This window comes from Emiliania huxleyi (assembly GCF_000372725.1).
Source record: "Emiliania huxleyi CCMP1516 chromosome Unknown EMIHUscaffold_139, whole genome shotgun sequence".
In the NCBI taxonomy this organism is placed as follows: Eukaryota; Haptophyta; order Isochrysidales; family Noelaerhabdaceae; genus Emiliania; species Emiliania huxleyi.
The window spans coordinates 263076-286807 of record NW_005201202.1 but is presented as its reverse complement, the minus strand read 5'-3'; the positions used below and the strand labels follow the sequence as shown (position 1 = coordinate 286807).

The 23732-nt window shown below is 65.4% G+C and overlaps 4 protein-coding genes across 4 annotated transcripts; 1 reads left to right on the top strand and 3 right to left on the bottom strand.

The window, feature by feature from the left end:
* Positions 1-1236: 1236 nt before the first annotated feature.
* Positions 1237-2278, bottom strand: EMIHUDRAFT_440958 (hypothetical protein). The gene is made up of 2 exons (XM_005788057.1): positions 2114-2278; positions 1237-2043 (listed from the first exon to the last, which is right to left on the bottom strand). The coding sequence occupies exons 1-2, from the start codon at positions 2270-2272 to the stop codon at positions 1567-1569; spliced, it is 636 nt and encodes a 211-aa protein (XP_005788114.1). The 5' UTR covers positions 2273-2278; the 3' UTR covers positions 1237-1566.
* A 5123-nt stretch (positions 2279-7401) lies between these two features.
* Positions 7402-8307, top strand: EMIHUDRAFT_227479 (hypothetical protein; the record flags this gene model as incomplete). The annotated part of the gene is made up of 2 exons (XM_005788056.1): positions 7402-8050; positions 8267-8307. 2 exons carry the CDS (start codon positions 7402-7404, stop codon positions 8305-8307), a joined length of 690 nt encoding a protein of 229 aa, XP_005788113.1.
* A 273-nt stretch (positions 8308-8580) lies between these two features.
* On the bottom strand, positions 8581-10539 carry EMIHUDRAFT_227478 (hypothetical protein; the record flags this gene model as incomplete). Its single annotated transcript, XM_005788055.1, has 5 exons — positions 8581-8823; positions 9144-9406; positions 9522-9786; positions 9892-9969; positions 10117-10539. The coding sequence occupies 5 exons, from the start codon at positions 10537-10539 to the stop codon at positions 8581-8583; spliced, it is 1272 nt and encodes a 423-aa protein (XP_005788112.1).
* A 3319-nt stretch (positions 10540-13858) lies between these two features.
* On the bottom strand, positions 13859-23329 carry EMIHUDRAFT_110761 (hypothetical protein; the record flags this gene model as incomplete). The annotated part of the gene is made up of 16 exons (XM_005788054.1): positions 13859-14975; positions 15106-15240; positions 15307-15837; positions 16501-16592; positions 16702-16893; positions 16971-17042; positions 17132-17407; positions 17497-17622; positions 17853-18590; positions 18741-19247; positions 19329-19372; positions 19595-20080; positions 20138-21815; positions 22008-22091; positions 22389-22484; positions 22703-23329. The coding sequence occupies 16 exons, from the start codon at positions 23327-23329 to the stop codon at positions 13859-13861; spliced, it is 6801 nt and encodes a 2266-aa protein (XP_005788111.1).
* Positions 23330-23732: the final 403 nt, after the last annotated feature.

Sequence of the window (23732 nt, the reverse complement as noted above, 5' to 3'; positions counted from 1 at the left end):
GACGCGTTCCGGCTCAGCTTCACCGTGGTCCTCGGGCGTCTGTCGACGTCAGGACCACCCATGCAGCTCGTGGGTTTGAGGTCGCAAGAGCCAAGATGGTGGCGTTTGGACATCCCAACCATCACACAAGACAGCCTGTAGGTGATGGCGGGGCGGCGCAGTGTTTGTGGCACTCGGCAGTAGGCACCCGCGGCACGGCCCCGCTGTCGGGGCTCTCCTGGGCTGCGGAACCGGGCCCAGAAGGGGACGGTCCGGGCAGTGCTCGATCTTTACCGGTATGAGACCGGTATTTTGCGATATTTTGATTAGGTTTGGAGTGGTATGGTATAGTGGTACGCGAAAGTGGTATGCGGGGTTTTCATTATATAGTTGTAGCGGCTGTCGGTGTTGTCCCGGGCCCCGGGGGCGAAACCATGCAAAAGTGCGGGTATTACCCGGGTATACCCGGTTTTTCCAGGTATACCCGCAAAATACCCGGTATTTTGCCGATTTTGCCGATTTTGCCACCAAGAAGGCACTCCGACTCGCTTTGATTTCCGTGAGGCAACTGGTATCCCGTACCACTTTTTGATTAGTGCAGGCCTTGGGTTTGATTAGCCAAAAACTCCCATACCGGTAAAGATCGAGCACTGGGTCCGGGCGAGTGTGGCAGCTCCTGTGCTAGTATGGGCACCCTCTATCACAACACTACTGATCCTGGTCATTAGAGCTGCCAGGGATAGCGTCAGGAGCCGGTAGGAGTCAAAACCCCTCATATTTGACTGGTGCTCTCTAGGTAATCCCATGTGGGAGCTCCACAAATCAGGATTTGACATCATCGTGGCCCATACACATATACTCGCGTGATCTCGTGCAAGAGCCAAGACGAGCCAGAGCGCAGAGGTCGGCGTGTACGTAGGGTTGCCTAACGTTAATTTGGGGCCTAACAGTTGCGCTATTGTTGGCTGAAATCCTCAACGTTGTTCAAGTGTTCACCCCAGCCCATGCTGTTGCTGTTTGTTACTGTTGTTACTGTTGTTCAGCGGCCAGCAAGCAGAAAATGGCAAAAAAACCGGGTAAAAACCGAAAATACCTGGGATTTTCCGGGTATTTTCGGGTATATTACCCGCACCGCTGGACGCTGGAGATCGTCGTGGGTCACTGGTAGGCCTTCCTTATTGTTGTTCAGTCGGCCTAACGTTAGCTACTGTTGTTGGGGAGCCCCACTGTTGTTCTGTTGTTACTGTTAACACTAGCAACACTGTTCAGCTCCTAACGTTAGGCAACCCTACGTGTACGTCACGCCGGCACGCCGCGTGTAGCGCCTTTATAGCGTGCAGTCGGCCTTGGCCGAGCACAGACGAGAGACGTCGCACCTCGGAGCACATCTGGCTAGCCATCTGAGAGTAAACTTTGTCACACGAGCTCACACGACGCACGAGATTTCTGCAGTCCGCGTCGCGATCGCGCCCGCCCTGTCCGCTGTCGGCCCGGCAGCCACCCAGAGAGTACAACACGCCCAGCCCCTGCCCCGGCCGATCCACAACCCTGGAGGCCTGGGGCGTTATCGAGGCTTGCCACGACACCTCACTCGCGAAAGCTGTGGCCGCCCCTCCTCGCGCGCGGGCCAGCTGCCTCGACGTACAGCTTGGTCGGGTCCGAAGGGTCCACATACGCCGCCCTCACCACCTCGGCCACCGCCGTCTCAGGCACCGCGACTGCGAATGCCGTCGGCACCTCTGTGGACCCGCCGGCCGCCGCACCGGCCGCACCGCTCCGCTCAGCCTCGAGGCGTGAGCGCATCTCGGCGAGCAGGCCGAAAAAGATGGGGAGGAAGGTGCCGACGCCGCCGTCTTGGAAGGAGAGGCACCAGTGAATGTCGGCTCCGTCGCAGGCCGAGCCCGGGAGCGGAGGGCTGACGCCCGTGAGGTTGTTTGCGCCAAAGATGGGCTGGTTGAAGCTCTCTCTCTCGAGGGTCGCGAGCGGCAGGTCGAAGGCCAGCACGTTGGCCTTGGACGCGCCAAAGAGGGTACCCAGCAGCCCGCTCCCGGACGACTCCTCTGCCTGCGCCGTGGGGAGGGGGGGGGGTGTCAGCGCGGGGAAAACCGCCGCCGCGGGACGGAAGATCGCGCGCCACAAAGACGATGCGCAGCGGCGAGAGGAAGAGCTGGCCACCGGCCTGAAACTTGCGGCTGCCGCTGCTGGCGGTGAAGGCGAGCCCGCGACGGCTCAGCACAAACATCTCGCCGGCCATCGGCACCGGCTGGCCTCCCGAGGTCTGTGGGTTCTCCATAAAGAGACTCTCTCGACTCAAGAAAAAGAATTCGCGCGCGCTAGTGAAGGGGGGGACCCTGTTCCCATCCCTCCCTTGGGGTGTCTGTTTTCTTTCTTTCTTTGGGGACCCTGTCCTCCTCCCCCATCCCTCGTTTGGGATCGGTGTTTTCTTTCTTTCCTTTCTCTCCTCCGTCGCAGACAAAATACGACAGGAGAGCAGCGTCACGCCGAGAAGCGAGAGAAGCCGAGAGAGCATGTTGTCCGTTTTGTCGCGCAGGCCATGGTGCGGCCGAAGGGTGCGCTGGCAAACTAGGGGTGCCGTGCAGAGGAAGAGGAGGTAAGTGGAGGAAGGAGGAGACGTCGAGGGGCCGCGCCACACACGAGGTAGGTAGGTAGGTAGGTAGAAAGGTGAAGAACAGCCAGGCTCGGACTGGACACCAACGCGGTATGGGTGGACGCGAGACAGATGATGACGGCACGCACGAGCGACACACAGACACAAACAAGCTCACAAGACACACAGCCAGCTGGCTGCCACACACCCGGAGTTGGCGTACACATAACTCAGGGCCACCTGAGCCCTGGCCTCGACACCTCGACACCAAACCTCGACACCGACTCGACACCTCGACACCCCATGCCAACTCGACCAACTCGACACCCCTCGACACCGCTCGACACCGCTCGACACCTCTGATGATCCTAACACAGCAGAGACGTACCGGGTAGACCCATTGGAGTCACAGAGTTAGAAAATCAAGTTGCAGCAGCAATCAAACTTGGCTGGCAGTACTTTCATCCCTCAGTTGCAGCCTCTCAAGTTCTAGCTCAGTTGCAGCTCAGTTGCACCCCTGTTGATGTAGCAAACATGGCAGTACTCAGGTAGCCCTCAGGTGCTGCACAGCACCTTGTACAGTGGCAATGAATCCTCACACCAGTGAGCTTGTGCCATGAGTGCAGACCTGTGGTCCACATGCGCTTTGTGCACCGGCGACGCTGCAATGGCGACACTGCATCAGCGGCGGCGACGCTGCTGCGATGGGGTACTGTTATATGATAGTAATAGAGCAGTTTGGTCGGAGGGCGCCCGGGTCGCCCCGGAGCGGCCCCGCGCGGGGAAGCCCTTAGCTGCTGGACAGCACCTTGTGCAGTGGCAATGTCCACTGACTCATGGCACCAGCCTTGTGCCATGAGCGCTGTGGTCAGTTGCGCTTTGTGCGCCGGTGACGCTGCAGGGGCGAAGACGCTGCAGCGGCGATCCGACGCTGCTGCGCTGCTGCGCCTGCACAGCACCTTTGTGCACATCGATGTGCACAGTAGCAATGACTCCCGGCACTTGATGTCCTCAAATGTCCACAGAGAGTATACTGGTTGTGCTCAGGTTGTGCTACAAGCTACATCAACAGGGTGCAACTGAGGCTGCAACTAAGGGATGAAACAGCTTTGCAACTGCTGCCCAAAAGTTTTGTTGATGGGCTGCAACTGCATCCTGCAACCTTGGACACCTCGACACCTCAGACGCCACTTGACAACACACTCGACACCCGCTCGACATCCTCGACACCCTCGACACCCTCGACACCCCTCGACACCCCTCGACACCCCTCGACACTGGCAAGCATGGTATCAGCCTCGACAGGCCTGAGAGGCCTCGACAGGCCTCGACAGGCCTCGACAGGCCTCGACAGGCCTCGGCCTCGACAGGCCTCGACAGGCCTCGGCCTCGACAGGCCTCGGCCTCGACAGGCCTCGGCCGGCCTCGACAGGCCTCGGCCGGCCTCGACAGGCCTCGGCCGGCCTCGACAGGCCTCGGCCGGCCTCGACAGGCCTCGGCCGGCCTCGACAGGCCTCGGCCGGCCTCGACAGGCCTCGGCCGGCCTCGACAGGCCTCGGCCGGCCTCGACAGGCCTCGGCCGGCCTCGACAGGCCTCGGCCGGCCTCGACAGGCCTCGGCCGGCCTCGACAGGCCTCGGCCGGCCTCGACAGGCCTCGGCCGGCCTCGACAGGCCTCGGCCGGCCTCGACAGGCCTCGGCCGGCCTCGACAGGCCTCGGCCGGCCTCGACAGGCCTCGGCCGGCCTCGACAGGCCTCGCGAGGCCTCGGCCGGCCTCGACAGGCCTCGACAGGCCTCGGACAGGCCTCGGCCGGCCTCGACAGGCCTCGGCCAGGCCTCGGACAGGCCTCGACAGGCCTCGGACAGGCCTCGACAGGCCCTCGACACCCTCGACAACGGGCCTCGACACCTCGACACCAGGGCTCAGAGGGCCACATTCTTCCTGTCGCCCCCCCCAGCACTCCAAGGTGCCAAGAGAAACAAACAAGGGCACAACATCACAACAGACGACAGGAGTAACATGCGAGGCTAGAGCAGCTTGCTCCACCTCTAGCAATCTCGCCGGCCGGCGAGGCACGGACAAGACCGTGTGTGGGGTCTAGTGAGGTGTCTATGGACGCCCTCCTCAGAGGCTAGCTGCCTACTGCTACACGTGAAGAACAGCCAGGCTCGGACTGGACACCAACGCGGTATGGGTGGACGCGAGACAGATGATGACGACACGCACGAGCGACACACAGACACAAACAAGCTCACAAGACACACAGCCAGCAATGCCAGCTGGCTGCCACACACCCGGAGTTGGCGTACACATAACTCAGGGCCACATTCTTCCTGTCGCCCCCCCAGCACTCCAAGGTGCCAAGAGAAACAAACAAGGGCACAACATCACGAAGTCTATCGAGCTCTCCTCGCGCAAGGACGACTCTTCTGACGCCCACTGCGATCATTTGCCGCCAAGTCATATCGTTGCTCAGGTCCACTCTCGGCTTCGAACACTCGTGCCTTCACGGATGATGCAGGCGCTGGGGTCCCCTTCGGGTGCATCGTGACAGCTGACGACGGAATTACCACAGGTGTTTCGTCCTCCTCGGGGTCGTCTTCCCCGGCTTCCTTGCGTTCGGCGTGGCTCACCCTCCATGCCGTGAACAGGCGCTTTATCCACCCTATATTCTTCTCTCGTTCCTCTGCCCGTGTGGTGCCTTGGTCTTGTCGTTGTTTCGCACCCATGTCTGTATGGCATCGAGGCTGCCTTCCCCACTACCTGTAGTTCACTCGTCTCGTCACCTCTCCCGCGAGCTCCCCTCTCTTTCTTTCGGGTGTGGGCGCAACATGGGCGAGCGGCGACAAGCGGCCGCGAAAATTCTTTTCGGCGTACCTGTGTTAGTGCCAGTGCCCCCCCGAAGAAAAAGAATTTTACAATCACTCTCTCGCACAACACTGGGCACGGGACTGGCGCGCACTGGCACTTACACAGGTCACCACCTGGAAAAAGAATTCTGAAAACCTAATTTTCTTCTTGTCTACACGATGTATGCCTTCAGCACGCTCGCAGACGCGCTCGCGGCCGAGGGCCTCGGGCTGGAGGAGGCCGCCGGCCCGTCCGCAGCCGAACGGGCCGCGCGCGCCGAGCTTGTCTCAGCTTCCCTCCAGGCGGCCGAGACGACGGCACGGCTGGTGCGCTCTCCGATGTCCGCTCGCATAAGCCGGCGTTGCCGCCTCGATGCAAACGCGGGGCGAGTGAGCTCTATAGGCCACATTCTTTGTCGATGCGCACGCGGACGTCAGCAGCATCGCAAGCGAGATCCTCGCCGCCGGCACGCTGCTCGACGAGTGCCGCTCCCGCGCAGAGAAGCAGCAGCAAGAGACGGCAGCGCCGGCGGCCGCCACGCGCACCGGCCCCCTATCGCGCACGTCTGTCGCCTAGAGCCGGTCCTACTGCGCCTCCTTGGGCCCTGGAGGGCCCGCCGTCTGCGAGCCATAACCGCGTGCCATCGGAACAATCACGCGCGCACCGCCGACCAGCATGGGAGGCAGGCCGCCGCCGCCTCCGACAGCGAGCTCTAGCCCTTCAATGACCGACCCCCAGCGTCCAAGAGACGGGCTCGCCGGCCTCGTGGGTCGAGTGCACGAAGCTCAAATTGCCTGATCCGTCGACGACATGCACGAGGCTTGAACTGCCTGTGCACTTCCCAAGAGCGGGCGGGCGGGCCGTGGCGGCCGCGGCCGGGCAGACAGCGGCCGAGAGCGTGACTTTGTGCCAGCCGGCGGTGGCGACCAGATCTGTACGCCAACCACCGCGTAGCGAGGACTAGCCACGCGCGAGGTCAGGACTACTTTAGCCGCGCGGTGTGGAGAGTTTTTGTGTGTGTTGGGGAAGAGGAGGGGGCTGTTGGTGGGGACCTTTCTGGATTCTGCGTGGTCCCTGGAAAAAAAGGAAAGGCCCGAAACGAAGAGCTCGATCGTCGATGGCGTCGATGGGGTCGATATATGTTGTATATGGACAATGCTCAATGGACGATGCCCAGCGCTCGCCCCCCCGGGGGCATGACCATGAGGATGAGCACACTTGAGCACTTGAGCACTGGATAGGGTCGATTCCGCGTGGTACGGGACCCCTCAAGAGCAAGACGCAAGAGGATCCGGACTCCGTCCGCGGCTGCGTTCGCGGTTCGGTGACGCTTGCGTCTCTGGGGGGAGGCGGGGGGCCTAAAGGGTGTCCATGCGGGGGGGAGATGGGGTCCCCCAGCCCGCCGCAGGCGCCGATTTTCCTGATTTTTTTTTCTTTTTTTGCGCGATTTTGTATGCCTACACAGCCTCGCGCGCATGGGCAGTCAAGAGGGACCATGCACCTTCTCAGGACAGCGCCAGGGTCTCTCTCTTGGACCGGCAAAGGTGGTGGTCTCGTGTCACCAATGTGGGACCAGTGCGGCATCGCGCCATCGACAGCTCTGAACTGCGCCTCACCACTGACCGGGAAGGCCGCCAAGTGGGCCAGCACAGGTCGCACATTGTGGCAGCAGTCAGCAGTTTATCTCTGATAGCTAGAGCAGCAGCGTCAGGGTCGCAGGGTCGGATCGTGTCAAGCCTCTCGCCCGGCCGGCCGCGTGCAGACGTCGGCCTGTCTGCTGTCTGGAGTGATCTGTCGGCGGTCAGTACGACCGATCAGGTTGGAGTTTTCTGGTGGTTGGAGGGTCTACCTGTGTCGTTGTGTTGAACAGTTGACCACGTTGCGCTGCACTCGAGTAGGTAAACTACGTAAAAGTTGAGACTCAAAGAGCTGAGCCGACACGGCGGTCGGTCAATAGGTAATGATGGCAACCCATTCTGGTCTAGCAGTTGGTCCCAGTCGCGGTCGGACAGTGCGTTCACCGCTCCATCTGTCCATTCCGTCCACCAGCCGGGCGGTGTTGGCGTTGCTTTTCGCCCTCACGACAGTTCAGGCTGTCCCTGTCAACCCTGAGGCGAAGCCGGCTGCACCGGAGAAGCCCGAGCGGGACGGGGCTGGCAAGCTGCCAAGGATCATTACGGATGCTAAGCTCGTGCTCGCACCATTCAACACAACCAGGCTCGCGCAGATGCTGGGGGACGCGGAAAAACTGGCTGCGGGGCTCAACAAGACTATGATCGCAACAGAGCGCTACGTGAAGCTGGCGACGAAGAGCCCCGACCCACTGGCAAGAGACCAGGCGCAGAGACAGACGCACAGCCGACTTGCGGTTTTGCTGGACAAGCTGAAGAAGACATGGGCGTCCTTTTCGCCTATGAAGACCTCCGCGGTTACCGGCGAAACCAAACCCACCTCGCTGACGACCGCAGTCAAAGAGGCGGCGACGCTTCCTGCGGCCGGCACGCCGGAAAGCGTGATTCCTGCGGTCAAAAAGACTCAGCAGTCCATGGCTGAGACAAGGACGCTGGTCAAGATGCTATCGAAGGGCACGGGTGCCAAGAATCCGGCACCAGGTGCGATGTCAATGCCGTAGTCGTGCTAAGCCCACGTGCACGGCTCACGCTGCAGCCGTGCACTCGCACAAGATTGTGCACGTAAGCATAAACAACGGATAGTCGTACACAGAGCCGGCTCCCCGCAGGCTTTCTCCCCAGTCGCGTGGACACTCGACGTCGCTCCACGCTCGACGCCGCTCGGCCTCGGGTCGCAGCCCAGCCTCACCACCTCAGGCCGTCGCAGGGGGCTGTCGGCTAGCCAGGTGTCAGTCTGAGAGCAGGTCAGTGTGGGTTTTCACGGCGCAGGGAAGGAGGGTGGACATACACACGTACACGCGAGCTCAAGCGAAGCTCGAGGCTGCCGCCCTGTCCGCCCTATGGCCCAGAGCGAGGGCGTCCCGTGTGGGTGTGCATGCTCCCGAAGACCTTTCAGCGGCGCCCCGATCCCTGGAGAGATCCCTGCGAAGACGCGACGTCGAGCGACTGTGTCTGTAGCTCTCGTCGTGTAGAGAAAAGAGAAAAAACCAAGATGGCGTGGCTAGCCCGTCTCAAACGCCATCACCCCCATCAGCGCTGCTCAACTCCCATCCCTGCTCGCGCTGCTCGCGCTTCATGTGCAGCTCGGGCGGCTCCTCGCCGCCTCCGCCGCCGCCGCTCGTCGTCGCAAACGCGAGCGCGTGTGAGCGCGGCAGCGTGACGTGCCGCAGAAACACAAACCCGGCCGCCTCGATCGCCGCAGCCCATTGCGTGAGGTACTCTTGCTCGCGCCTGCAGCGGACACACGCCGCGCGCTGAAGCGCAATCGTGTCACGCCCACGCGGCGCCCCGTCTCCTCTTGCGCGCCACGACTTTGCGCGGCCGTCGACCGAATACGTGTCGACGAGCAAGAGGAGACCTCGCCTACCGCGACATGTCCCGGACGTCCCGGACAGATGCCCTGCGGTCCGGCCCGCCGCGCAGCCTCCTGCCCTCGCCGCCACTTCACAGGCGGCACGTCCTCGGGCGGCGAGGCGATCGCGCTGCACGCGCCTCCGCCCCCCGCCGCCGCCTCGCCGCCGCCAGCCTCGGCAGTGACGGCGGCGGCAGCGGCGGCGGCGGCGGCGAGGTGCACCTCGGGCGGGTCGGGCGAGGGCAGCAGCTGGCGCGCCTTGAGCACCATCTCGCCTCGCTGGTGGGGGAGCGGGAGGTAGGAGAGGACGAGCGAGAGGACGACAGCGTCGAAGGAGCCCTCCGCGAGCGAGCGCAGCGCGCCGGCGGGGAAGCGGTCGTGCGGCTCTACCTCGGGCTCCGACCCGGCCGGCGAGACGCGCAGCTGCAGAAAGTCGCACTGCAGCACGGCACGGTTGCCCTCCTGCAGGCAGCCAGCTGCACCACCTCACAAGGCGAGTGGCCAGGCGCAGCCCCCTCTCTCCGCTGTGCGTGTGCGGGCCGGTTCGGTCTCCAGTCCGGCGGGGCAGCAGGAAGCGAGCTCTAAGCGAACTCTCTCCACGTCTCTGTGTGCCCTCCTGAGGGCACAGGTCGAGCGCCGTCGCCCGCACGCCCTCGTACCGCTCGTCGAAGAGTGTGCCGCAGGACCCAACGTCGAGCAGCTTGATCGGCTCGCCCGCCTCGCGCCCCCCTCCCTCCCTCGCCAGCCGGAGCAGCATCGCGCGGACCTCGTCGGTCGGTGGCCCGCCGCTTCTGCGGTATGACTCGCGCACCGCCTCGCGCTTGGTGAGCCTGCAACCCTCGCCCTCGCGGTAGAAGGCGTCCGCCTGCAAGGGGAGATTGTCTCTCGGAGATTGTCTCTCGGAGATTGTCTCTCGGAGATTGTCTCTCGGAGATTGTATCTCGCAGTAGAAGGCGTCCGCCTGCCGCACGCTCCAGTCGATGCCGGCGCGCACCCAGTCGCGCGTCCCAATCTGCGTCGCCGCCGCCGCGTACCCACGCAGCCGCTCCTCACTCCCCCACGCCTCTGCGCCGCCGCCGTCGCCGTCGCCGCCGCCGCCGCCTCGCTCCTCCGCCTCGGCCGACACGCCGTCCGAGTCCTCTCCCTCCGCCGCCGCCGCCGCGCGGCGCATGTCGAGGTGGTGGCCGTTGATCACATTGTACATGCGCAGCGCCGCCGCTCGCCGGTCCGCCTGCGCCCCTGCGAGGTCGAGCAGGCCGAGCGAGCCTGCCACGGTTGCCTCGCCGAGCGACGGCTCGTTCTCGAGCGCCGCCACTGCCTGCATCGCCGTGCGGTGGACCCACGCGGCGCAGGCGTCGCCGCTACTCGGCGAAGCCGCCACCAAGCCATTCACCAGCCCGGGCGCGGCAGGGTGCACTGCCTGGCCTCGCTCGAGCCTTCTTCCGCCACTCCCGCCAGCCAGTGCCGCGCTGACGCGCTTCTCGAGAAAGCTGCGCAGGCCAGGCTGCAGCGCGGTCTCGCCGCTCCCGAGCAGCATGAGCACTGTCAAGTAGTGGCGCATCCACGGCTGGGGTGTGTGGAAGACGTCGGTCGACGCGGTGGCCGACACATAATGCATCGGGGGGTGGGGGGGGCATGACTGTGAACACACAGCTGAATCGTTGCTGTCGATCCCTTCCTCGACTGTCGTAACACGAACGGCACGCTGCTGCGCCCCACGCCGCGGTGCGCGGCGGCGATGCTGGCGGCCTCGCTGCTGGCGATGCCAGCCGCGCCACTGGCACGTCGATCGCCACGTCTCTCGCCGCGGTGGAGCTCTGCGACGAGGACGTGGCAATGCACTGCTCTGCTCAAAGCGATGCTGGCTCTGCTGCCGACCCTGAGTGGGAGGCAGTGCTGGCGCAGCTGCTAGCAGAGGAAGCAGAGGAAGAGGAGCTCTGCTGCCGCTTCGAGCGCCGTGGCGACGATTCCGACGATGGGTGGGACAACTACAGTGAGGAGGAGGAGGAGGAGGATGGCCATGCTGCTGTGCAGGGTGTGGCTGGGAAGGTGGACGAGTCGCTCGAGCGTGGGACGAGCGGGCTTGCGCCACTGGTGGAGGATTCAGTATGCCGCAGGCGGCTCCCACCTCGATGGGTTATCACTCCTGCGACTGCATCGAAGAGGGCTTCAACATTCAACAAACAGGAATCGAGGGTGACCGCATGTCTGCATCAGACGTGTCATCCGTCCCGATCGTGACTTCAACCAAAGCCACCCCTCTTCTAAGATCCGCGCTTGCCCGGATCCTGAACCCTCTGCCGCTCCCAGCCGTGCTCGCCGAGCCTCCGCCACCTCCACCTCCGCCGCACCGACCTCCAAAAGATCCAGGAGAGCAGCAAAGAAGGAATCAAAAAATCGAGTTCCACAGGTTGCTGCGCGGTTCGACGCGCACTTCCCGCCCCACTATCGGTACTCGCACGACGACCACCAGGCGCTAGACGTTTTTGGAGCCTGGCAGCGGTCTATCGGCACTCGTGAGTTCGACCCTGCGAGCAGAGAGTACAACCTCCTCAGCTCGCTGCTCCGCCGCGCGCTCCCTCGCCCAGCCGTCTTGGGCGGGCCCGCGCGCCCGGGCCTTCCGCCCTGGGAGGCAGAAGACCTTGGCGACTACGACCTCCTCAACCCCTCGTCGGCAGCGCGCCGCAAGCAGGTCCTCCTGGAGGAGGGCTGGCCTCGCGGCGAGTTGCCTTCCAAGGTGGGTTGCGCGAGCACATGCAGGCTCGCGCTGCGCTGCGGTATAAGGTGGGCCTGGCCTACCATGGCAATGCCGCTGAGACCGGTGAGTACTTGTACGACCCGAGCTACGCGCCGACGCTGGACATCGGACAAGTGGTCCACACGCTGAACAGAATGTTCAATCTCAATGTCCCACCCCCCTGCGCGCGGGCCTTCTAGGCACGCGGGTAGTCTCCCCCCATCCCCAGGCGCCCAGGGCCTCCAGGGCTCGCACCTCAACCTCTCACCGACCAGCGCACAGCGCCATAGGACAACAAACCGTATTTTCTTCTCAATAACAAGGCTGTGAACACAGCGCCATAGGACGTATTTTCTTCTCAATACCAAGGCTGTGAACCCGCTAAAGTGCGTGCGTAGGTAAGGAGGAGGAGGCTGCGCTGCGCAAGCACGGGCGGGAGGGGCTTCTCCTGCGGAGTCGTGCGTGCGCAGGGCTCCTCTTTGCTTTCTTCTACTCCCTTCTTTCCTCTCGTTCCCGCCCTACCAGAGAAGGTTGCTTCCCCCAGGATTAGTCTTCTCTGCCTGCGGGAACACCCTCGGGCGGCCGGGTGGGGCTGCGGCTGGAGCTAGCATGGCTCGACAGAGCCGAGACCCCGTGTTGAGGCGGCGCTCCTGCAGGCGGCTGTAGAATCAGCAGATTCGACCTCAGATCTCCAGTATTGGCACTTTGGGCGCCGAATAGGCGCCCAAATAGTGGCTCGTAAGTGTTCCTCTCGCCGTCCGCCAGCAAGCCTGTCGCGGTGGCGGCCGCAGTTTTCTGTGACCCACCCACGAGCGGCCGCACACTGCTCGGTACCCCCCCTGCACATCTAAAGTCATCCCTGCTGCTGGGGGGGGGGTCCCGACCCCCCCAGCAGCAGAAGGCATTGGACCCAGCGCTCCCGCCTCTTCGCCGCCGCCCCCCCCTCCACCCTCGGCTCGTGTTTGAGCGGTACGCTCGAGGCGGTTGTGTTCACCGCGCCTTCGAGCCCAATACACCTTCGTCGTGTCGAGTGCTGGCGTTTTACTAAAGACTTGTGACCATGTGAGTCTATCTTGTACTTATGTACTACCACACTAAAAGCCGTATAGTGAGCCACTCACTCGGGCGTCTCGGCTGACGTTGATCGATCTCCCTAGCCTATCGGTCCCCCGCTCGATCCTCGGATCGCTCGCTCGTCGAAATCGATCGACTGAAGTCATCAAGGTGCGGCTGCCCTTTCTTTTTTCGAAAACGCGCACGCGCGCGCGCACGCCCCCGTCGCCCGGCAAAACTGTCAGGTCCGCCGCGACGCGTCGCCGCAATGGCGGGCAGCGACGTGGTGGAAGCCATGCAGCTCGCCCTCAAGCCATTCCATATGCAGCACCTTGCCGACGACTGGGCGGCGCAAGCCGGCGAAAAAAATTCGCTCCAGCTGTCTGTAAAGCCGTACAGAGCTGCCACTTGCCAGCACCCCCCAGCACCAGAGCTCTGCTGCTGGGGGGGAGGTCCCGACCCCCCCAGCACCAGAGCTCTGCTGCTAGGGGGGGGTCCCGACCCCCCCAGCACCAGAGCTCTGCTGCTAGGGGGGGGTCCCGACCCCCCCAGCACCAGAGCTCTGCTGCTGGGGGGGGAGTCGGCCATGACTTTAGATGTGCAGGGGGGGTAGCACCGAGCAGTGTGCGGCCGCTCCACCTCTCCCTTTTGTGTTTTGTCTGGGGAGGGGCTTCTCCTGCGGAGTCGTGCGTGCGCAGGGGGCTCCTCTTTGCTTTCTTCTACTCCCAACTATCATCTCGTTCCCGTCCTACCAGAGAAGGTAAGGTACTTGCTACACACACACGAGGTGGTGGGGCAAGGGGGGGCGAGTCGGCGTCTCGTAGTTTAAAAGCGCGCGCGATACCGCGAGATGGGGTTTTGGCTCGCCTTCCCTGGGACCCCTGTTGCGTGCGATGTCTTCCCGCTATTATACGTTTTACCATCAGAGAGAGAGAGAGAGAGAGAGAGAGAGAGAGAGAGAGAGAGAGAGAGAGAGAGAGAGAGAGAGAGAGAGGAAAGCTCGTGTAGCAGCGAGTAACAAACGGACCACGGTGGTCAGCGCGCAGACGCGGATAGCCTACATGTACATGTAAGGCTCACCACGGCGACCTCGCAGCGCAGCAGTGCTGAGGTCGGCCGAAGGCATGGATGCTCTCCCGATGAGACGTCACTCGAGCCCCAGGGCTCGAATCTTGTCTCCGAGGCTAGCCGTGCCTGTCACATAAGCCGCCTTGTTCAGTAGCTTCTGGCACCACTCTGGTAGGTAGCTGAGCGACGGCGGTGGCGGTGGTGGGACACAATCACCCGACGCGGTGTCATCCTTGAAGTAATCGGACGCCGGGATAAGGTTGTGGTATTCATCGGGATGCAAGCCATGGAATTGGCCATGTCGCGCCGACTCTTGCATGCGGCGCTCCGGCAAAGGAGTGGACAGCGCCTTGATCTTCTCACCGAGAGGCGCAGAGCCGACCAAGTAGGCCGCTTGGTTAAGCAGATACTGGCAAGCCTCCGCAAGGCTGCCCATTGAAACGAGCGGCGGCGGGGGAGGGATGACGCATGGCAGCGGTGGCGACGGTGGCGGCGGTGGGGGCGGCGGCGGTGGGGGCGGCTTTGGTGTACCCGTAGGGGGGGGCGACGGTGACGGCGGCGGCGGTGACGGCGATGGTGGCGGCGGTGACGGCGATGGTGGCGGCGACGGTGTACCAGCAGGAGGGGGCGGGGCGGGGGGCGGGGAGGGGGGCGGCGGCACCACGCACTCGTCCGGGGCGCCGCTGTCACCGAACTGATAATTGCGCCCGTACTTGCCATTATGGTTCGGACCAGCCGGGCCCACAGCGTAGGTCATCTCAAAGTGGTCGATGCCGGCGGGGTAGTGGAAGCAGACCATCTTTGGGACGGTGTAGCGGTACGGGTAGGTGGGCTCGGCTGCATCGTACACGCCAGCCGCGGGGTAGTACTCGCCCTCACTACACGTAATGAAGTCTTCGGTCGTTCCGGGCTTCCGCCTCCCTTGCACGCCCGATGTTCCCCCGGCGGGACACGTGTCGTAGTCTTCGCAGGTCGGGCCTCCATCCCAGTTCATGAGCACGTCGGTCCACGAGACCGGGTTGTCACCACCAAGCCCCTCCTTCAGCCCGTCTATCCTCACGCAGCCGTCGGCTCCATTGAGGGAGAGAGCCTCTGTGACTTTGAGCGTTCCTTCGTACTCGATGTTCTCGCAGAGGTACGGCTTGAGCGGCGAGTTGTCCGGCAACTTACTGTGGGTGAACCACGCGTAGGAGTCGCTGTGGGGTTGGGGGTGGGTGGGGGTGTGCGGTTAGGGAAGGTATTTTGAGGAGTGATGGGTGAGAGGCATTGCAAGCGCGTCGGGTGAGCATATCTCAGAGTCGGCAGAGTCTTCTAGGAATTCTTCACCAGTTGGTGAGTGATTCGGTCATGACTGTTTCCGGTGCGACAAACCCTCCCCCGCCCACTGGTCCCGTGTCGAAGTCGAGCGCACACGCCTCGAACTCTGAGGCGAGAGCGGGGAGGGGGTCGACCTGGGCTCGTCTAAGGAAAGGCCCGGGGCGGGCGGGCGGGGGGGGGGGGGGAGCACCAGCACCGAAGGTGTGCGACCTTTGTGTCCCGGGATACAGGAATGTAAACAGGAAGGTGGTGGTGGTGTCCTGAGCCTGGCTGATACTGCCAAACTGGGCCTCTCGGCTGTCCCCTCCCGAAAACAGCCCGTTCTGCGCGGAACTCCACGGCTTGTATTCCGTCGTGTTCGTGACCACCAAGTCAAATTCTTCGTAAGGCTCGTTGCTCGTCCCATCGTATGCCCTGGCAGCACCCGCAAATCGCATCTCTTGCGGCTGCTCGCGAAGAGCAGTGTTGAGGCACTTGCAGCCGCAGCCGCAGGGGCAGTAGTCCTCAACAGCGTTGGTAACACCATCCGTACCCACCATGCATTCCACCGTCTCCGTGTCGGTGTTGCCCAGATAGCCGCCGAGGTTGTTGACAGTGATGGTTGAGCGGCCCAGGTCAATGACAACGCCTTTGGGGAAACTGCCAGCTGGGCACTCAAAGTGCCCGTTCCTGAACTCTGGAAGGAGTACGGCATGCACTGCCGAAGCGAACAGCGTCAGCACCGCGACAGTGCCATGTCGCCTGCGCGGCCATGCCGTGCGGGCCATGTGTCCGACGGGCGGCGCGCCGACTTGCGCGCCGTCTTGGCCACTCTTGCAGGCGGTGCAAGTACTCAAATTAGCGTCAGAGGTTGTTTTGGTGCGGCAAAATGCAAAGCGAAGCGCAGGGCCGGAGGGGGCCGACAGAGACAGACACTGTCTCACTGACTCCGTCTCCGATGAGACTGTTGTTTCGAGGAAGGTTCATTCATGCGATGTCTATTCATTTGATGTCGCGATGTACCATATTGTTTGTTGATTGTTGTAGCGTGCACATGTACATGTACATGTGCATGCAATGTATCGCGTATATCAGCTTGGGCTATCTCGATTCTGCAGTGTCGGCTCTGAGAGGTTTCAAGAAGCTCTCCTCCGTAAACAGGCGTGCGTCACCCCTTCGAGTACGACCCCCTCTGCTTGTGGATACGACTACGTACAGCGGTGTGTTCTCTGTGCACGAGGCTCCACGGAGGACCACGCTCCACTGTCGAGACTCAGTGACGCAGTGTAATCCGCGCACAGACACATACGTACGGTCTTCTCTCTTTCGAATGTTCAGTTCGCCCCTTGGAATCGCGCAGCAAAGCACCCACCAGCCGCGGCCCTCGGGTGACTTGAGCCCTTCTTGGGCTCAAAGCGCTCTCACTCCTCGTCAGAGGCCACCATGCTTGCAGGGTATCCGTCCTCGTCCTCCTCCTCGTCCTCCTCGTCCTCCTCGCCCTCCTCGTCCTCGTCCTCCTGGGGCGAGGGTGGCTATGGCGATGACGGTTGGGAAGAGTGGGGTGGCGGTGAGGGTTGCGGATGGGGAGAGGGTGAGTAATGGGGAGGGCGAAGATTTGTGGGGCACCTCGTCGGCATCGCTGGTGCCGCCGCCGTCCACTGCCATCGCATCGCCGTCCTCCTCCTCGTCGTCGGCATCGACGTCGACAGGCTCGTCTTCGTCGTCGTCCGCCTTCTTCTTCTTCACCTTCTTCTTCTTCTTGGGCGTGCCCGCCTTCTTGAGCCCCTTCTTGGCCTCGACGTACATTTGCGAGCTCACCTGCAACAAGTTAGAGCACGCCGAGTCTCTGGCTGTGTCTCAGGGCGGGGAGGGGAGGGAGAGGGACGCGCCTCGACGCCGCTCGAGTTCTTGTGCTTGAGGTTGCCGACCCAGAAGGCCTCGCGGCAGCCATTCTTCTGCAGCATCACCTGCGGAAAGGGGGAGGGCGGGCGGACGGTCCCTTGGCGGCCATCGGCGCGAACAAGCCCGGGAGGCGATGCAGGCGCCGCGCCTTGACTTGGAGGACGAGGCTCTCGAGCTCGCGCTTGAGCGTGCTCGCAGGTGTCAAGCAGCCGGTCTCGAGCCTCGCCTTGACGTCCACACAGAGCGCCTGTGCAGCCAGAGACAGGCGTCGCGAGGGGGGGGGGGGGGGCGACGGGGCAGCGCTCGCCTGCAGCATCCGCGTGGTCGGCTGGATGGCCTTGAGGAGGGTGATCATCTCGCCGTGCTGGCCGATGAACTGCGACGAGATGAAGGGCAGCGCGCGGGAGTTGAACCACGCGAGGAAGACCGCCTGTTCACAGCAAAAGCCGTGAAGAGACGCTCTCGCGCCGCGGCCGTTGAAGCGCAGCCGTTCAAGAGCGCCGACTCGCGCAGCGTGACGATGTTGATCGACGAGATGTGGGTGCCGCGCATCGCCTGCGCGAGCGAGGAGAAGAGCTCGACGAGCTCCTTGAGCTCCGCCGTCACCGCCGCCGCCGAGAGGTCTGCGTGGTCCTCGAGCGGCGCCTAGGGGCGGAGGGCGGGGGCGGCGGGTGGGGAGAGGGTGAGGGAGGGGAGGGAGGGAACTTTGGGAGGGAGACAGAGGAGGGGAGGAGGGGAGGAGGGGAGGTGGGGAGGAGGGGGAGGAGGGGAGAGGAGGGAGAGAAGCGACGAGGAGCGACAAGGAGACGAGGATTGAGGAGGGCGAGGAGGGCGAGGAGCGGGCGAGGAGGGCGAGGACGGGTATGGGTGCGCACCTTGGTGCCGCCGTCGAGCGCGGCGCACTCGCGGCGCAGCAGGCCGAACATGGTGCGGAGGTACTGCGGTGCCGTCTTGAGGGAGAGGAAGGGTTGCTCCTCGGGCGGGTCCGCCTTGCGCGTGAGGGTGAGGGTGAGGGTGAGGGTGAGGGTGAGGGTGAGGGTGAGGGTGAGGGCGAGGGCGAGGGTGAGGGTGAGGGTGAGGGTGAGGGTGAGGGTGAGGGTGAGGGTGAGGGTGAGGGGTGAGGGTGAGGGAGAGGGTGAGGGTGAGGAAGGGCTGCTCCTCGGGTCCGCCTTTGGGTCGTCCTCGAGGCTCGAGAGCCACTCTTCGGCGCACGTGCGGATCAGCTCGCGCGGCTTGTCGGTGTGCGCCGCCTGGCACTCGAGGATCGTCTTGAGGGTGGGCGCCAGCAGCTTGTCCCCCTTGAGGCGCCCGTCGGGCCGCAGCAGGATGTGCTCCGCGCACTCGGCGAGCTTGGCCTGCCGCTGGGCCGGCGTCGGCACGGCCTTGGTGAGGCGGCCCTGCAGCTTGACGATGGCGGCTTGCACGTCGAGGATCTCGGCGAGCAGCGACGCGGAGCCCACGCCCTGCCGCAGCGTCTCGAAGAAGTCAAAGGCGCCGGCGCACGTCTCCGCCTTGGCGCGGCCGGACGCGGCGGCGGCGGCGGCGGAGGGGGGCGCCTGCGACGAGAGCGAGCCGTGCGAGCCAAAGTAGGCGAGCACGTCGAGCAGGTCCGCCTAGTAATCAATTACTGACTATGAATCCTCCATTAAAGTAGGCGAGCACGTCGAGCAGTCCGCCTCGGCGGCGGCGTCACGCAGCTGGTCCCACGCGAGCAGCTCCTGCCGCACGAGTCAGCCGGACGCGTCACGGACGGTGTCACGGACGGTGTCGGCAGCTCGCCTGGGGGCGAGCAGCGCCTGCAGCACACGGAGCATGAGCACGAAGGAGGAGTGCGTGAACTCGCCGCGCGCCGCGCGCGACTCGCTCAGCTCCGACCCCTCGAACGCCTCGATGAGGGTCGTCTCGTGCTCGGCCTCGTCGGGCGGCGGCACGCCTAAGGGGACGAGCCGCGGACGCGTCCGTGGACGAGTCGTGCTCGTGGCGCGTCTCGAGGGCTCAGCGGGCGGCGCGCCGTCCGCGCCGCGCAGCCGCTCGCCGAGCGTCTCGAGGAGCTCGCGGAAGGAGAGGAGGACCGGCTTGAGCGCAGCGAGCAGCTTCGGCGCGTCGAGCAGCGAGAGCTCCATGCTCGACAGGTCCTGCACGGCGATGGCGCGCCGGCCGCCGGCCGCCTTTGCGGGCGACGTCCTCGCGCCGCCAGAGGAGATGGCGGCTTGCACCTTTGCGAGGAGCTGCGCGAGGAGGAGGTGGGTCGCGCCCGCGGTGAGCTCGACCTAGGGCCGGGGGGGGAGGTCGCGTGAGTTCGCGTGGGGTGCGTCGGAGATCGCGGTGGGCTCTGCCTTGTTGAGAGCGACCGTCTCGTCGCGAGTGTCGACCTCCTTGCGCATGTGGCCCGAGCCTGCGGGGCGGCGGCGGGCGCGAGATGAGCCGGAGCTCTCGGCGCGTGCAGACGTGGGCGTTGGGGATGAAGTCTCTGGCGGCTGCTACGGGCGGACACAAGGCTGGGGCTCGGAGGAGGCCATCTCGGGTGATCTCGGGGTGGTCTCGGGTGTCTCAGGGTGGTCTCGTGAGGTCGCGCGAGGTCGCGCGAGGTCGCGTGAGGTCGCGTGAGGTCTCAGACCGTAGGTGAGGATGAGGCTCGTGTGGATGGAGATGCCACGCAGATGCGGCGAGACGCGCGCGAGGTTCGGCCGCGCCAGCACGGACGACGGCGACGCCTTTGCCTTTTTCTTTGTGGCCGCGGCGCTGCTGCTGCCCGCGCCGCCCGCCGCCGCCGGCTCCGGGGCCGGCTCCTCCTCCTCCTCCTCCTCCTCGCCGGCGCCCGCCGGCTCGTCGCCGTCCTCGTCGCCCGACGAGTCGACATCCGAGACCGCCGACTTCTTCTTGCCTCTCCCCTTGCCCGCCGCAGACTTGCCCTTGCCCGCCGCTGCTGGCTTCTTGCCCGCAGCCTTGGAGGCCGGCTTGGCCTTGCCCGCCGCCGCCTTCTTGGCCACTGCCGGCTTCTTGGTTGCCGCCGCCTTGGCCTTGGCCGCCGCCGCGCGCGAGTCCCAGATGATGCCGGGCAGCCGGAAGTGAGGCGTCTCGCCGAGGAGCGCGTCGAGCACGCCTACGGAAGGCGGCGCCGGGCGGCTCTGCAAGAGGCTCTGTGGGCCGAGACGCGGACCGAGCGAGGGACCCTCGAGCGCGGCGAGCTGCGTGGCGCGCAGCACCACCTTGGCGCGCATCTCGGGGTCGCGCTGCGTGCAGAAGCCGTTGAGCAGCTCGCGGATCCAGTCGACCGCGTAGAAGAGCGCGAGGCAGGCGGCCTCGCGCGTGTCGGCTGGGAGGTCGCGGAAGGCCTCGAGCCGCTCGCCGATCAGACGCGGCTCGAAGAGCACGAGCGGCGCGCCGAGCACCGCGTCCACCGCCTCGAGCGACTCGCCGTCCTCCGACGTCGCCGCCTCGCACAGCCGCAGCAGCTGGAAGTTGGCCGAGAGCGTCGAGAGGGCGTGGCGCTGCAGGGCAGCCGCCTCGTCAGAGTGGGCGAGCATCGGCGCGATCCGGACGGCGATGCCCTCCTCGCCGGCGCGGTCGATGTCGAGCGCCAGCTTCGGCTGGAGCCCGCGCACCTTTGCGTTCTCCTGCAGCGCCTCGGCCGCATCGACGAGGTAGCGCGACTCGAAGTTGGAGGTGACCTTGTCGATGACCAGCTCGAGGAGCGGCCGGGAGAGGGCGTCCGCCGCGCCGCGCGCTGCGACCAAGTGCGACAGCTCGTGCAGCAGGAAGGCGAACGTGCCGTCGGCGGAGGCGGAGTGGCCGCACATCATCGCGAAGAGCGAGTGCGCCTCCTGCATGCGCGCGCTGAGCGGCTTTTGCGACGCCGCTGCCTGGCTGCCGCGCGCCTGGCTCGGCGGCGGCGGCTGCGTCGCCGAGACGCCCTCGCCGTCGGCGGCAGCGGCGGCGTCCTGCACGCCGAGGCGGTGCAGCATCGTGCAGCCGCCGAGGAGGCCGAGGCACTTGTAGTGCGGCGTCGAGGAGGAGAGCTGCTTGCGGATCGTGATGAGGAGCTCGTCGGTGAGGCGGGAGGCGCAGTCGGGCGCGCCGTCGTACGCCAGCCGCGCGAAGAGCTCGAAGGCGAGCCGGGCCTGCACGACGGAGAGGCTGGACAGGTAGTCGAGCACGTACGTCAGGAAGGGCGCGAAGTGGCGCACCGCGACCGCGTCGGCAGAGGCGAGGCGCACGAGCACGCGCAGCGCGGCCTCCACCTCCGCGTCGGCGCCAGAGCCGACGTGCGCCATCACGCGCGAGAGCAGCTCCTGCCGCTTGAAGACGTCGGCAAACTCGTCGAACGCGAGGCAGTACAGGTCGCTGCCCGCCTCGACGGCCGCGCGCTTGCCCTTTTGCTGCAGCAGCACGGTCGCCAGCTCGAGCAGCGTCGCGAAGTGGGGCGCGAGGGCGACACCGTGGCCCGCGATGGCGGCGCGGAGCAGCGCGGCCGAGAGGAGGCGGCCGCACGCCTTGTCGAGCACGAGCTTGAGCACCTTCTTGCGCTCGGTCGCCGCGGAGGCCGTGTATGCCGCGCAGAGGAGCCACGCGTCGACGGGTGTGTGGTCGGCCGCGGCGGCGATGCCGCCGAGGTGCTTGACGACCAGCACCGCCACGTCCTTGCGCAGCCGCATCGCCGTCGTCAGCGCGTCGAGCACGAGCGCCTCGCCGCTCGCCTCGCCGCCGCCCGCCGCCGCGTCGCCGCCGCGCAGCAGGTCGAGCTGCATGCCCGTCCGCAGCGCCGCCACCGTCGCCTTTGCGCTGTCCTTGGTCATGTGCTGGAGCAGGAAGCGGACGACGACGGGAAGGTCCTCGACCTGCGCGCAGACGCGCGTGGGGAGGTGTGAGTACAAGGGCGACGCATGCAGCGGACGGCGGGCATGAGGACACTCTGAACACCGCGTCCTCGAGTGCCTGCCAGAGTGACGGCAGCTGTTTCCGCATCGCTTTCCGCATCTAGGCGCGTCGACGTTTGCGCCAGCGACGGCGTCCATCACACTCGCGCACACCTCGGCGAGGGCGTCGGGCTCGAGCACGAGCGAGCCAAACGCGTCGAGCACCGACGCGAGGAACTGAGTGTCCTCGCCGAGCACCTGCACGCAGGGGGGTGGGACGCGACACTTCGGCGACACTTCCGCCGTCCGAGACACCTCCGAGACTCCAATACGCTCCGCCTTTCCGACACGCGCCCGCCTCGCTCCCGCGCCTCCCTCGCTCTCCTCCCTCCACCGATCCGTGCGCCAGCACTGGCGCCTCTCGCCAGCTCTCGCACCTCGCCCCCCTCTCGCGGGAGTGGACGGCCGATGGTGTGGTTGCGTGGGGGGCTGGAACGGGGAGGGTGGCTCGGTGTGTGGGAAGCGTCTCGGAAGTGTGGCGCTCGAGGCGCGGACCGAGCGCAGCGTGTCGGCGGCGGCGGCGTGCTGCCCGTCCTGAACGAGGTCGGGGAGGACGAGAAGCAGCTCCCGCTTCAGAGGCGCGTCTGCCACCTGTGGCGGGGCGGGGCGAGGTGGGGGAGGGAGGTGGCGTGGGCGAGGGCGAAGGGGAGGGCGGGCGGAGGCGAGGGCGGCGGAGGCGAGGCTGCTGGCGGAGAAGGCGACGGCGGCGGGGGGGTGTGCGGTGGAGGGCTTAGGGGCGGAGGCGAGGGGAGGCGAGGCGGGGGCGGCTTTTGCAGCGGCGGCTGTGCAGCGGCGGCCGCCAGGCGCACGCGCCTCGGCGGCGAGGGGCGAGGGGCGAGGGGCGGCGGGCTGGCGAGCGGCCAGAGCAACGCGCGCGCGCGCGCGGCGTCTCGCCGGGAGCGCGGCCGGGCTGCGCGCGCGCGCGCGCGCGCCTGCATCATTTCGGACGCAGCGCCGACGAGCGCGGCGCCGTCGACGATGTGTTCGAGCCAGCGGAACTGGGAGAGGATGAGCCGGGTGGTGGTCATGGCGTCGGAGGCCTCCTCGCCCTGGTACTCGGGCAGCAGCTGCATCAGGCTCGAGGCGATGTCGGGCTGCAGGCTGTCGACGTGCAGAAGCAGCCGCACGATGGAGTCGTTCGACGAGACGGCGGCGGCGCCGGCCGTCGGGCGGAGGAGGGCGACGAGTCGCGCCGGGTCGAAGCACTCGTCGGACAGCGCCGCGAGCAGCTCCTCCTTGAACCCGTCCGCCTCCGCCTCGCGCGTGATCTGCTGCCGGAAGCGGAATGTGTCCGCTATCACCCAGCCGCCGCCCTCGCCGGGCTGGCGGCTGGCGCCTGCCGCGGCCAGCAGCTCGTCGAGACCCGCCTTGGCGGCGCCGCGCTTCGCCGGCCGATTTGATGGGGCGCGGTTCTCAGATGGCGCCCGCTTGGACATCAGCGGGTCCAGTGGTTGCTGGAGCCGCCTGTCGGCAAAAGGCGCGGGAGTTTATAGGATAAAAGAAACCGTACACATAGAGGTGGCGGCGTGCCGTCCTCCCATCACTCCCTTGGGTTGTCCGTTTCTTTCTTTCTTTTAGAGAGCAGGCGAGAGCGGTGTCGAGTGGTCGGCTACGCCCACGTGGCATCCTATGGGTCGTCCAGAGTATCGACCTCTGGCTTGTCAGCCGGTCACTTGATGACACCATGAAGTACAGCGATCGCCACCTCGCTGGCCTCTCCGCAAGGCCCCCCGACCGCGTCGAACTCATCGGCGCGGGCTCTCTCGGCTACGGGACCGGCCCCAGCTTCGGCTGAGGGCTAACAAGGACCGGGATCTTCCAGAGGCCGAGCGGACGCGC

Bases quoted from the DNA above. Each gene is read 5' to 3' on its own strand.
- EMIHUDRAFT_440958 (XM_005788057.1), bottom strand. From the start codon at position 2,272: ATGGAGAACCCACAGACCTCGGGAGGCCAGCCGGTGCCGATGGCCGGC. The intron at 2,044-2,113 runs GCGCGCGATCTT...CCCACGGCGCAG, and splicing joins CGCTGCGCATCGTCTTTGTG to GCAGAGGAGTCGTCCGGGAG.